Consider the following 14,313-nt stretch of genomic DNA (forward strand, 5'->3'; position numbering starts at 1 on the left):
GAAATTGTTAGGTATCAGGAACCTGAGACCTTTGAATCCCCTAAGAGGGAAATAAAAATAAATGGAATTGAAGAAGCTGCAATCCCATGTGAACATTTCCTTAAAAATGTGATTACAATGCACATCACAGATCCTTGTCACTGAAATCTGTCTGAGATAGCTTTAGCTTTTCTACCTCATGATAGAGATCCAAGAAACTGGATTCTCAAAGGAGGCCTGACACTTTGTGGTAGAAACATATCTGTGCTTTTACTTGTATGGACAACAGAATGGCCTTCCTGGTAAGCACAGTTAGCTTAGTAAATCAGACTGTCCTGAGCTGCATTCAGGGGACCTGGTGGGACAGAGAGGCAACTCATAAGCTGGTCCAGCTTGAAATTTACTCTGCTTCCTTAGGTTAATAAAATGGCAACTATGGAAAGTCAGTGTAAAGGCAAGTTAACTATGGACAATTTGTGGAAGAAACTGTCACCATTGTTTCTGCCTACTGAAAAAACAGGCAAAGAAAATGGCAGATAATAGGTAGGAGACATTTAATGTTTAAGCCTGTGTGGACAGGGAGTGGTAGGGAAAAATCTTAGGGCCCATCACATCTGTAGCTGGTGTGCTTGAGAAAAAGGAAGAATTCCATGGAAAATAAGGTCTGGAAGTGGAAAAACTGGATGTGGTGTGCAGAAGAGAATTATTTAGGTCCATCTCCTAGGAATATGCCCATAGTCTCAGTATCCTGAGATTTCAAAGGGAAATCCATCACTTAGTAAGTTCATTTTTTGAGAGGTAGAATCATCAGTTACCTATGAGTTTTTCTAGAAGGGTGAATCTTCCTTCCAGCAAGCAGCTTCATTGCCTTACCATGAGCTAGACATTTCACTGTTACTGGTTTCTTCTTTCATTTTTATGAAGGTTCATTAATTTGGAAATGATACTTTCCAGGAGATAGATATATGGCAGGAGATAAGGAAGGCCTATGAAGTTGAGTGTATAATTATGAGCCAAGTATACAATTATTTTTGGACTCACCCCATGATCAAGGATTAAGATTATTTTCTGTCACAGCCTAGTCTGATACCACTTACTGAGTGTCTCTTAGCTAGTTATCAGAGGCAGAAACGGATAATTGTCAATTCACCTCAACTAAATGAAAACATAATCTATCCCAGTTTTTCTCAATATGGAAGCATGATAGGACCCTGCAGATTCACTTGGGAACAGCTTTTCCAACTAACACACCTGGGCTTCATTAAGGACCTGCGTAATTACAATATCATGGAATAATTTGCTGAAGGGAAAGATATGTATGTGTGTATGTGTGTACAAACTTCAATAAAAGGGGTGATATCTGGTAGCTATGGAGAAGGGAAGGAAATTGGGTTGTTAATGTTAAGAAACAAGAGGAATTTAGTTTCAAGAAAAACAATGAAGAAACCTCTTTCCATCACCTTTAATGGTCTTGACTACTACCCTGGTGTGTTCCATACCTCATTCCAATGACTTTTCTCAGCACATTCTTTACATCCTTATTTCTCAAGCTGTAAATCAAGGGATTCAGCATGGGGATGACTGTGCTGTAGAACACAGAGGCCACCTTCTCCTGTGCCATGTTGCTGCTGGATGCTGGCTTGAAATACATGACTATCATGGATCCATAAAAGACCCCAGCAGCTGTGAGATGAGAACCACAGGTACTAAAGGCTTTGGACCTGCGTTCAGCTGAGGGTATTTGAAGAATGCTGATGAGTATGAAGACATAAGAGATGATGATAGCCACAATTGTTGCCAGTGCATTAAATCCACCTAGAAGTATTACCAGAAACTCACTGATGGAGGTACTGGAGCAGGAGAGCTTTAGGAGTGGAACTATGTCACAGAAGTAATAGTGGACGACATTGTCCCCACAGAAGGAGAGTCTGATTATGGATATAGTGTAGGCCATAGCTCCAACAGTTGCCATACTATAGACTCCAGTCACCAGCACACTGCAGACCTTTTGGGACATGGTGACATTGTAATGCAATGGACTACAGATAGCTACGTATCTATCATATGCCATGGCAGTCAGCATGTAGCACTCAGCAATTGCAAAATCACAATAGAAAAAAAGTTGTGTCATGCATGCAGGGTAGGAAATAATATTTTGCTCCAATACAAAGTTTCCCAGGAGTTTGGGGGTAACAACTGAGGAATAAAAGAAATCGATGCATGCCAAATTACCAAGAAAAAAGTACATGGGAGTGTGGAGCTTGGAATTAAAAGCGATTATGAGGACCAAACCGAGGTTTCCCAGTACACTGACCACATAGATCCCTAGAAATAGGAGGAAGAGGGGCAGCTGAAGTTCTGGTTCATCTGTTAATCCCACAAGGACAAACTCAGTCGCTGCAGAATAATTTTTTCTGGCCATTTCCTTCAGGAAACAGAATATGAAACTAGGAAGAAGAAAAGTCACAGGAAGTAAGAAAGCTATGTGTTGTGATAGGGAAAAAAAATCCAAAACTGATAATCAAACGAAAAATTTAATGCTTGTCAATAATAAACTTGTGAATAATACATTTCATATCAGGATACTGTTACTTCCAGCCAAAGATTATCCTTACATGTACAGAATCAAAGAATAAATGCAATATGATCTTTAAAATAATTGGGAAATACCAGAATAGGGCAAAGGTGCCAATGCTTTTTGTGCCCTCAAAGATTTTTTTCAGTGTCTGAATCAAACAGAAACTCAGAAAGTATGGATTGAACTGGCTCTACCTGTTTCGGTGTTGGAATCCTAGGCTGGTAGCATATGGCTTTATTAAGTCATAGAAAGTGATTTCAGGGTTAGTGCTGAGTCTTTTTTGTGCACTGGGATCTGGTTTCTCCTGGAATGCAGAGTACTCCTCAAGGAGAAACTTTAGTAAGTGAAAGCATTTCTTAGGGTCAGGATCCCTAGTCCCAAAAGGAAGTGCAGGGCTTATGAAGCTTCAAGTGAAGCATTTAATTTATTAATTTAACTAATTATGAGTTTAATTTGTTCAACTTAGTTCTGGAGTTCTTGATTGAAATGAATTAGTACTCCTTTATATATATATATATATATTTTCTTTCTATGAAGAGTTTTTGATCTGATATGGGTGTCTCTTAGGAAAACAATGAAATATAAAATCTGGGAAGAAAAGCTAGTTTTTTCTAATGTCAAACATTGTACATACCACAATAAACAGAAAACCCTTTTCCTCCAATTTCAGTTGTTTTGGCTTAAGTATTAACCACACATATTTTGGCCAACAGAAGTTTTACTAGAATTTCAATTTGTGATTCTCCTAAATAATGCTACTTCACAGTGAATGTTTTAGGAAAGTATGCTCAGCATTTGTGTACTTACTTGAATGTTGTCAGAAGCAGAGTTGTGGCTCCCACTTAATTTACGTTTTCCTCTTGTAATATTGGATAAATTCACATAGTCAACTTCATGTCAAACACTGTTCAGTACCTTGCTGATTTGTTTATAGTATGATGTTATTAGGACATAACATCAAAAATTCAAATAACTATTTAGAATGAAGAAATAAATCCCCCTCTTTCCATCTCTAAAGCTAGGTTCCTGCACTGGCTGTGTCACTAACTCACTGTGTGACTTTGGGAAAGACATTTCTCTTCTCTTCTATGGATTTGGGCTGATTATCTCTAAGGTCTGTTTCAGCTCTATGACTGAATAATCCTGTGGTTCTATCCTAAGTGAGTAATAACAATATCCCCTTCCACCTCCTGATCCTGTGTTGCCTTTCCTATGCAAGGGAATACTTTGATTAGTTTGTCAGACACAGAACACCAGGGAGATGGATGAGTACAGTATTCTCTCAGGATCACAGGATTCCGTGGAACACTCTCAGAGGTAAAATTCTCCTGAGAAGGAAAAAACAAAACAAAACAAAACAAACAATGACTAAGTTATACTTGCCCTCAAAATAATTGGTCTCTCAAAACATGAGAATTTCCAATGTTCAGAACCAACATTTCTATCTTATTCCTAAAAGTAGAAAACCTTTTGCAGAAAAGAGGTATGAGTCCTCTTGTCTGGAATGATCATAGGATTATCACGAAGATGTGTGGCAGTTTGGTGAGGGTGCTCTCACTCATCTCTGTGCTCCAACTAGTACAGCATAGTAACTCTTTCTTTGCTATGTTTAACTCTTTGTGCTGTACCTAAAGTCCTTTAATATTCAGTAAACATCCTAGTAGAAGCAACAATAATCCAGATAGGAAGATCCATCTCCTTTCTAAATATATTCTTCACTGGTTTTGATGCAGTTTTACAGGAGGGATCTCACCAGAATCCTCACCAAAAATAGAGCCAGATGTTTTGTTTTTGGTCATAGGCTCTCAGAGTCAGTCTAACTCTTGCAAACAGAGAGGTCTTGGGGCTTCTGGACTTCTTACATCTAAGGACTTCATTTTCTTGGAAAGGGGGTCTTTCTCTTGAGAAGATTAGGCCCTCATAAAGGACATGCTCTGAGAGAGAAATAATTTATTTTTGATATAATTCTCCACAGAGTTTTTCCCTATTAAATCTCACAATGCTCAAGGCAGCAAGGGTTTCCAGATGAATCAGGCAAAACTAATTGCTTTTTTCCCTGTTTTTCCCTCTTTCTATCATCATTGATGTTTCCAACAACAATTACCTTTGTAGAAATCAAATCAAATAGGTTGGTGATATTGCTTGTTCTGGTTTTTAAAGATACCATTATGCAAAATACCAGAAAGTGCCAGGCTTTTATAAAGGAGGTTTATTGGGTTACAAATAAGGCCATGAAAGTGTCCAAACTAAGGCATCAACAAGAGGATACCTTCACTGAAGAAAGGCCAGTAGCATACAGAACACCCCTGTCAGCTAGGAAGGTTCATGGCAGTGTCTCCTGGTCCTCTGCTCCTGGGTTCTGGTTTTAAAATGGCTTTCTCCAAAATGTCTGGACTTCTAACCTAGCTTCTCTCTCAGCTCCAGTGCATTCTTGCTTGTTTTCCCAGGGCGTTTCTCTTTAATTGTCTGGGAGGTCCTTTCTTAGTTTCTCTGGGGCAAACTCGGGGCTTCTTCTCTTAGCTTAGCATCTCCAAAGGTCCTTCTGTCTGTATCTCCCAGTGTCTCGAAGAGTCTGGGTCTCTGTCAGCTCTTAGTTTCTCCTGGCGGCAAATTCTGGCTAACATATTTTAGCTTCTCTCCAAAATGTCTTTCTCAGCTTTGGTCATGTTCTCCTCTCCTCTCCCTGAGCTCTCTTAAAGTACTCCAATGAGCTAATCACTGGATGGGTGAGGTCACACCTCCATGGAAATGATCCAATCAAAAGGCCTCACCTACAGTTGGGTGGGCCACATCTCCATGAAACAACCTAATCAAACATCCCCCTTCCCCCACCTTATCAAAAGACTAATAAGTCTGTGCCCACAAGATTGCATTAAAGAACATGGCTTTTGTAGGGGACATAATAGATTCAAACCAGCACAATCCTTTACAGTTCAAATGTTGTACTAAACACTTTCATATACTTATCTTCATTAATGCTTTGGAATTTAGATATTTTATTTTAAATCAAAAGAAGTAGGTAGCTTTCCAGGACAGACAAGATTGATGAGAAAAATAAGAGGACGTTTACATAATAAACAATAATTATTGAACAGCCCAGATAATTTTTCAATCAATTTTGTTCTACTTTAGTGTACCTGAGTCCTCTCATAAACCACAGAGAATGTAGGATTCAATCACTGTTAGATTAGCTATTTATATCTATTTTAAAAAAGAGAAATATTGTCTGTTAAACCCTTTTAAAATATTCTTTATAAGCAGCATTCCTAAATACAGGGCCTAATAGCTTGGAAATTATTTCAATTATTTCATTGACCTAGTTATAAAAAGGGTTTAGTAAAACTAAACTTGAGTAAAACGTAAAAAACAAGTTTCATGCCAATATCTTCTCAATCCATCCGTTCAATAGTATAAGAAATACATATTGAATTCTCACTATTTTGGTGTTGTATCATATTTGGTAAAACCTTAAGAATTATATTAAATAATAGTCATAAACATCCATAATTAGTGGGCCCTCACTTTTCTTCCTCGATTTAATAGAAATCTTTTTATAATTTGATATTAAGTTATTTATATTCAGTGTAGTGTTTGTTATAAATTTTTATTACCCTCTCCTAAGATTAAGGGCATTATATCAGGAAAAAGTGATAATTTTTAATTAAATGTATTTTTGGTATCTATTAGTGTAATAAATTGCCTTGATATTATTTTTTTTAATATTGAAACTGCTTTGCATTCACAGAATAAATAATTTATGTCCTATAATAATTTAGTACATGCTATTTCATTTAGAACTGTATCTATGTTCATGAGTGAATTGTTCTCCATTCTCTTTGTTCTCCTTGCCAGTTTTATTATCAGGGTTATGACATAGGCAGAATATTGACTATGGAATTTTCTACATCTTGCTCATGCTTGGGAAGAATGTAAATAATGCAGGAATTATTTGTTCCTTGAAGGTGTGCTTGAAAGTTACCAATAAACATTCCATTGTGCCTTTTGTGTGAATGAAATTCTGATTAGCAGTCTCCTTTTTTTTTTATAGTCATTAGTTATTTCAGGGGTTCATCATTTTTTGTCATTCTTAGAAATTTGTATTTGTATTTAAATTATCCCTTTCAAGTAAATCTACCCAAAGATGATCTCATATGTTTTCTGTTCTTTAATATATTGGTGATTATATTGCCTTTCTGATTGCTAAAACTATTTACTTATATTTTTATTAGTAATTTCTGCCTGGGCTTTGTTATTATTGTTTTCTTTTAAAGATAAGAATATTAGTTTTATTTATTAAGGTTATTGCACTTTAACTTCTAATTCATCAGTTTCTGATTTTATCTTTTTTTAGTAAGAATATTTCTTTTGTTTTTTCCTGTTTATTTTCTCTCTTCTCTTGAATGTTTAATTTATTTTCAGTCTTTTCAAAGTATAATAAAAGTTTTAAGGTAGTGGCTGTATCTTACATATGTTTTAATGTAAAAATGTTTTCTTTTGGCATTCTTTTCTCCATAGCTTTTTGTTTTAATTCTCATTTGTTTTCTTCCTGATATAAATAATTGTTCTGAAGTTTTCCTTTTCTGTATACTGTCTAACTAATTTAATATTTTATTGTATTACATTCAGAAAATGTGAAATGTGATTTAAATTTTTGTTTTTATTGTGTTTAATTTTTTTATTTAGAGAAGTTTCAGGCTTACAGAAAAAGCATGTAAAAATTACAGTGTTCCTATATGCCCCCTATTTGCCACTTTGTATTAGTGTGGTATCTTTGTTACAAGTGATGAAAGAATATTAAAATTATACTATTAACTATAGTCCATAGTTTACATTAGATGTATTTTTCCCATATACCACCCTATCATTAACACTTTGTATTAGTGTGGTACATTTGTTATAATTCATGAAAGAATATATTTATTCATATACTATTAGCTGTGGTCCATCATTTACAATACTTTAACTGTGTTATTCACTCTTGTGTTTTATCTTTTAATTTTTATTCTAGTAACATGTATATAACCTAAAATTTCCTCTTTCAAGCACATTCACATATATAATTCAGTGCTGTTAGTTACACTGACAGTAATGTGATACCATCAACTCCATGAATTTCCACAATTTCTGCAATAAATCTAAATAGAAATTCTGTACAAATTAAGCATTAACTCCCCAATTTCTACACCCAAAGCAGCCCCTGGTACCAAATATTCTAGATTCTAACTCCATGAGTTTGCTTATTCTAATTATTTCAAATCAATGAGATCAAACTGTTTTTATCCTCTTGTGTTTGGTTTATTTCATTCAACATGATGCCTTCAGGGTTAATCCATGTTGTAGCATGTATCAGGTCTCCGTTCCTTTTTACGGTTGAATAATATTCCACTGTATGTATATACCACATTTTGTTTATCCATTCATCGGCTGATTGATATATGCTTCCACCTTTTTTAATTATGAATAGTACCTTTATGAATATCAGTGTGCAAATATCTGTTTGGGTCCTTGCTTTCAAAACTTCTTGATATATACCTAATAGTGGGATTGCCAGGTCATATGGTAATTTTATATTTAGCTTCCTGAGGTACAAACTGTCTTCACAATGGCTACACCATTTTACATTCCAGTCAGTAATGAATTGAGTGTTCCTATTTCTCTGCATCCTCTCTGACATTTCTAATTTTGCTGTTTTTAATAATAACCATTCTAGTTTGTGTGAAGTGGTATCTCATTGTGGTTTTGACTTGCATTTCCCTTATACCTAATGAGGTTAAGCACATTTTCATTTGCTTTTAGCCATTTGTATGTCTTCTTTGAAGATATGTCTATTCAAGTCTTTTGCCCATTTTTAAGTCAGATTGCTTGAATTTTTAATGTTGAGTTGTAGGATTTCTTTATATATCTGGATATTAAACACTTATTGGACATGTGGTTACCAAATATTTCCTCCCATTAAGTAGGTTGTCTTTTCACTTTCCCTACATTTTCCTCAAGTTTCACAGTCCTAGTTTTCATATTCAGGTATTTAATCCATTTTGAGTTACTTTTTGTATATGGTATGAGATAGGAGTTCTCTTTTATTCTTTTCAGTATGGATATCTGGTTCTCCCAGCACCATTTGTTAAAGAGACTGTTCTTTCCCAACTGAGTGGATTAGACAGTCTTGTCAAAACTCAACTGGCTGTAGGTGTTGAAACCAAGAAATGAAGAATTAACAAATGATTATGATTCCTGAATCATTATATAGATGTGTTTTTCTTTCTATATTGCAGAATAGGCTGAAGTTAACACCTGAATACTGAAACTCGCTTAGTCTCACCCTTGTTTATACTTACTGTTTTTCGGACTATTATACCTAGTCACAGCCTTGATTACAGTTACTATTGTAATGGTGTTTCTAGCCTAGTCTCAACCTTGTGTAGACTTACTAATGTAATGGTAACAACTCCACTCCCCACCCCTTGTTTGAATCCATAAAAACCCTGAACTCCTTAAATCAGGGGAGACAGATTTTTGGGCCAGTAGGCCAACTGATCTCCTGTTTCATGCCTAGAATTAAATTATTTCTCTCTTTGTAACCCCTGTGTCATAGATTGGCTGTTATGCACATCGGGCAGAGTACCCACCACTTTTCTTCTGTATGAGGGTCTGTTTCTGAACTCTCAGTTTGATTCCATTCATTGATACATCTATCCATGTACCAGTAACATCTGTTTTGACCACTATAGCTTCATAATATGCTTTAGCCAGGAAGTGTGAGTCCTCCAACTTTATTCTTCTTTTTCAAGATGGTTTTGGCTATTCCAGCCCCATTATCCTCCCAAATAAATTTGATAATTGGATTTTCCATTTCTGCAAAGGAAGTTTTTGGAATTTTGATTGGGATTGTGTTGAATCTGTAAATCATTTTGGATATAATTGACATCTAATGATATTTTGTCTTCCAATCCATAAACATGGAATGTCCTTCCATTTATTTAGGTCTTTGATTTGTCTTCGCAATGTTTTATAGTTTTCTGCATACAAGTCCTTTGCATCCTTTGTTAAATTTATTCCTAGATATTTGATTCTTTAGATCCTATCATAAATGGATTTTTTTCTTGATTTCCTCCTCAGATTGCTCATTACTAGTGTATAGAAATGCTACTGATTTTTGCATCTTGATCTTGTACCCTGCCACTTTGCTGAATTCGTATATTAGCCGTAGTAGATTTGTTGTGCATTTTTCAGGATTTTCTATATGTGGGATCATGTAATTTGCAAATAGTGTAAGTTTTACTACTCCCTTTCCAATTTGGATGCCTTGTATTTCTTTTTCTTGCCTAATTACTCTGTCTGGAACTTCTAGCACAATGTTGAATAACAGTGGTGGCAGTGGCAACCTAGTCTTGTTCCATATCGTAGAGGGAGACCTTTCAGTCTTTCACCATTGAGTATGATATTAGCTGTGGGTTTCTCATATCTTCCCTTTATCATGTTGAGGAAATTTCCTTCTAGTCCTATTTTTTGAAGTGTTTGTATGAAAAAAAAGATGCTGGATATTGTCAAATGCCTTTTCTGTGTCAAAGGAGATGATCATGTGATTTTTCCCCTTCATTTTGTTAATGCGGTATATGACATTAATTGATTTTCTCACGCAGGCCATCCTTGATACCTGAGATATAACCACCTTGATCATGGTATATAATTCTTTTAATATGCTGTTGGACTTGATTTGTAAATATTTTGTTGAGGATTTTTTCATCTGTATTCATTAGAGACATCTGTCTGCAGTTTTGTTTTCTTATAGTATCTTTTTCTGGCTTTGGTATTAGGGTGCAGTTAGCCTCATAGAATGAAATAGGCAGCATTCACTTTTTGTTTTTTTTTTTTTTTGGAAGAGTTTGAGCAGGATTCGTAATAATTCATCTTGTGTTTGGTAAGATTCCCCTGCGAAGCCATCTGATACTGGGCTTCTCTTGGGAAGTTTTTGGTGACTGATTCAATATTGTTACTTGTAATTGGTCTGATGAGATCTTCTATTTCTTCTAGAGTCAGGTTAGGTTGTTCTTGTGTTTCTGGAATTTTCTCATTTCATCTGGTTGTCTAATTTGTTGGTATACAGCTGTTCGTAGCATCCTCTTACGATCCTCCTTTTTTTCCCTTGGATTCAGTAGTAATGCCCCTGTCTCATTTCTGATTCCATACATTTGTGTGTTCTCTCTATTTTTCTTTGTCAGTCTAGCTAAGGGTTTGCCAATTTTTTTTGTCTTTTCAAGGAACCAACTTTTGGTTTGTTAATGCTCTGTATTATTTCTTTATTCTCAATTTCACTCATTTCTGCTTAATCTTTGTTATTTCTTTCTTTTGCTTGCTTTGTATTTAGTTCTTTTTCTAGTTCCTCCAGGTGTCCTGTTAGGTCTTTGATTTTTGCTCTTTCTTCTTTTTATATGTAGTCAATTAAGGCTATAAATTTCCCTCTTTGCTGCATCTCATGTGTTTTGATATGCTGTGGTTTTGTTTTCATTCAGCTTGAGATACTTACTGATTTCTACTGCAATTTCTTCTTTGACACACTGACTAGGTGTGTTGCTTAACTTCCATATATTTATGAATTTTCCAGTTCTCTGCCTGTTACTGATTTCTAGCTTCATTCCATTATGGTCCGAGAAGATGCTTTATATAATTTCAGTCTTTTTAAATAAATTGAGACTGTTTTGTGATCCAACATGTGGTCTCTCCTTGAGAACGATCCGTGCATACTTGAGAAGAATGTATACCCTGATGTTTTGTGGGGCAGTGTTCTGTATATATCTGTTAGGTTTAATTTATTTATAATATTATTCAAGTTCTCTGTTTCATTACTGATCTTCTGTCTAGATGTCCTATGTATTGATGAGAGTAGTGTGTTAGTCTCTGAGTATTGTTGTAGAGACATCTATTTCTCCCTTTTGTTTTGCCAGTGTTTGCCTCTTGTATTTTGGGGCACCATGGTTAGGTACATAAATGTTTATGATTGTTATTTCTTCTTGGTGAATTGCCCCTTTTATTAATATATAGTGTATCTTCTTTGTCTCTTATATAACAGCTTTTGACTTAAATTGTTTTGATCTGATATTAGTATAGCTACCTCAGCTCTTTTTTGGTTACCATTTGCATGGGATATCTTTTTCTGTCCTTTCACTTTCAACCTATTTGTGTTTTTGGGTCTAAGGTGAATCTCTTATAAACAACATATCATTGTAACATGTTTTTTTCACCATTCTGCTGATCTGTGTCTTTTGATTTGGGAATTTAATCCATTAACATTCAGTCCTGTTGCTGTAAAGAAAATATTTACTTCAGCCATTTGGTCCTGTGGTTTTTATATCATAATTTTTTATTTGCCTCTCTTTTCCTTTATTGCAACCTCCTTTTCTGTATTGTTGATCTTTTGCAATGTATCTAACTGGTCCATTTTCATTTCTATTTCTTTATATTTAAAAATACTGTATTTGTAGTTACCTTGGATGTTTATAATACACAATTTACATATAAAACCTACTAATTTGAAAAGATACCAACTTAGCTTCATTATCACACAGGTTCTCTTTTCTCATATCCCTCCGTTTTCTCTCTTTATAATGTTTTTCGTCTCACTTTACCACTCTATATTTTGCAGGTCCATTACCAGGAAGTATGCCTATTTATTGTTCAGTTTTACTCTGAGTCTTATAGGAATTAATGAGTAGAGTTGTATATTGAGGATACAGTATAACTGAGTTTTGCATTTACCCTTTTCATTTACCTTACTGGGTATCTTCCTTTCTTCACACTACTCCAAGCCACTCTCTTCTGTCTTTTCCTTTCAACCTGCAGAGCTCTCTTTAGTATTTCTTGTCTGGCACGTCTCTTGTTAATGAACTCTCTCAGTTTCTGTTTATCTGTGAATATTTTAAACTCCCCCATTTTTGAAGGACAGTTTTGCCAGATAAAGAATTCTTGACTGGCAGTTTTTCTCATTCAGTATCTTAAATATATCATACTCTTACCAACTTGTCTCCATGGTTTCTAATGAGAAATGGGCCCTTAGTTTTAGCGAGGATCTCTTGTATGTGATGAATCACTTTTCTTTTGCTGCTTTCAGAATTCTCTCTTTATCTTTCACATTTGTCATTTGAATATGTATGTCTCAGGGTGGATCTAGTAAGATTTATTCTGTTTGGAGTACACTGTGCTTCTTTGACATGTATATTTATGTCTTTCTTAAGAGTTGGGAAATTATTGACTATTATTTCTTCAAATATTCTTTCTGACTATTTTCCTTTCTCTTCTCCTTCTGGGACACCCATGATGCATATATTTCTTTGTGTCATGCTGTCACTCAAATACCTGAGATGCTATTCCAGTTTCCACTTTTTCTCTATCTGACTTCTTCTGACTGTATGATTTTGATTGTAATGTCTTCTAGTTCACTGACTCTTTCTTCTGCCTGTTCAAATCTGCTGTTGTGTGCCTCTAGTGTATTTTTAATCTCTATTATTGTGCCTTTAATTCCTATAATTTATATTTCTTTTTATAAGTTCAAATTTTTCTTTATGCTCATATTGTCTTCTTAATATTCTTTAGCTCTTTATCCATATTTTCCTTCATCTCTTTGATTTAGGAGATTTTTTTGTACTTATTTGTTTTTCCAAATTCTATGTCTCTTCTGAAGTTTCAATTTGTTCTCTTGGCTGAACTATATTTTCCTGTTTTTAGTATGGCTTGTATTTTTTTTTTTTTTATTCTGATATCTGAGCATCTGATTATGTTGATGATTTAACTCTGAAGTTCAATTTCTTCCTTTTTTGGGTTTTATAGTTAATTGGATTAGTGTTAAGATTCTTTCTGATGCTTTGTCCAACTTATTCTAGACTTTTAGAGTAGAGTGTGCTTAATTGTTTAAATTTTCTTAGCTCTTCTTCATCTGATTCTTGCCCTGGGTATGTGGTATAATTTTTAAGATTGAGCTTTTTGTGCAATTTTTTTTCACTTCTGTTAGAAAGCTTCCTTTTCTCTGTTCCTTCTCCAAGAATCTTGATCTGTTCTGTTTTTGTGCAGAATTTTCCCCCAGCTCCTATTGCTTATTTAAATTTTCCTCCTCACTGCACTGTTGTTGTTTTTTTTTTAACAACTTTCAGTTCTTAGACACTCCTGTCTTACATCAGTTCAGTTTTACCCCCCTCCCTTTTTTTCCATGAGGATTTTCTGCCTCCAGTTTTTTTCCCCATTAGGGCATCCTACCCTGGGGAGCTGGATTGGGTCAATCTTGAAAAGGTAGGTCACTGCAGAAAAGTTTGTTTTGTATTTAAGTGGTCTGGCCAACAGAAACTGGATTTATTATGTGCACCTATTGTCAACAGGTGTGCCACGGTGTCTACCCCTTCCTCCCACACTTGGGGCCCCTGTGTATGCAGCATAATTCAGTGGCTTGTTTCTGCCCTGGGTATCTATGGACTTGAGTCCCTGCATATGCATGGGGTTCTATCTTATTTTCTTTTTTCACTGTGACATTATCTTTATCTGTGGTCCATTCATCGTTGTGTACATATTAACACTATATAACAATTATGAGACAGCATTTTGGGTTGTACATTTTTTGCTTAATAGTCCAAGTTATTTTCTGTTTCACCTAGTCATCATAATTATGTTTAGCATTGTATAAAAAATAGAAACTGACCAACATAGTAGAAATTTCAGACACAGCTTTTACTTAATCAGTATTTGTTAGTACTAAACTAATGAAAGGAACTTCA

General features: G+C 35.0%; 1 protein-coding gene across 1 annotated transcript; it reads right to left on the bottom strand.

The window, feature by feature from the left end:
- Nucleotides 1-1,441: 1,441 nt before the first annotated feature.
- On the bottom strand, nt 1,442-2,401 carry LOC119537355 (olfactory receptor 8D1-like). Its single transcript, XM_037839844.1, has one exon. The coding sequence runs from the start codon at nt 2,399-2,401 to the stop codon at nt 1,442-1,444; it is 960 nt and encodes a 319-aa protein (XP_037695772.1).
- Nucleotides 2,402-14,313: the final 11,912 nt, after the last annotated feature.

The sequence above is a fragment of the Choloepus didactylus genome, chromosome 6, assembly GCF_015220235.1.
Source record: "Choloepus didactylus isolate mChoDid1 chromosome 6, mChoDid1.pri, whole genome shotgun sequence".
Lineage (NCBI taxonomy): Eukaryota > Metazoa > Chordata > Mammalia > Pilosa > Megalonychidae > Choloepus > Choloepus didactylus.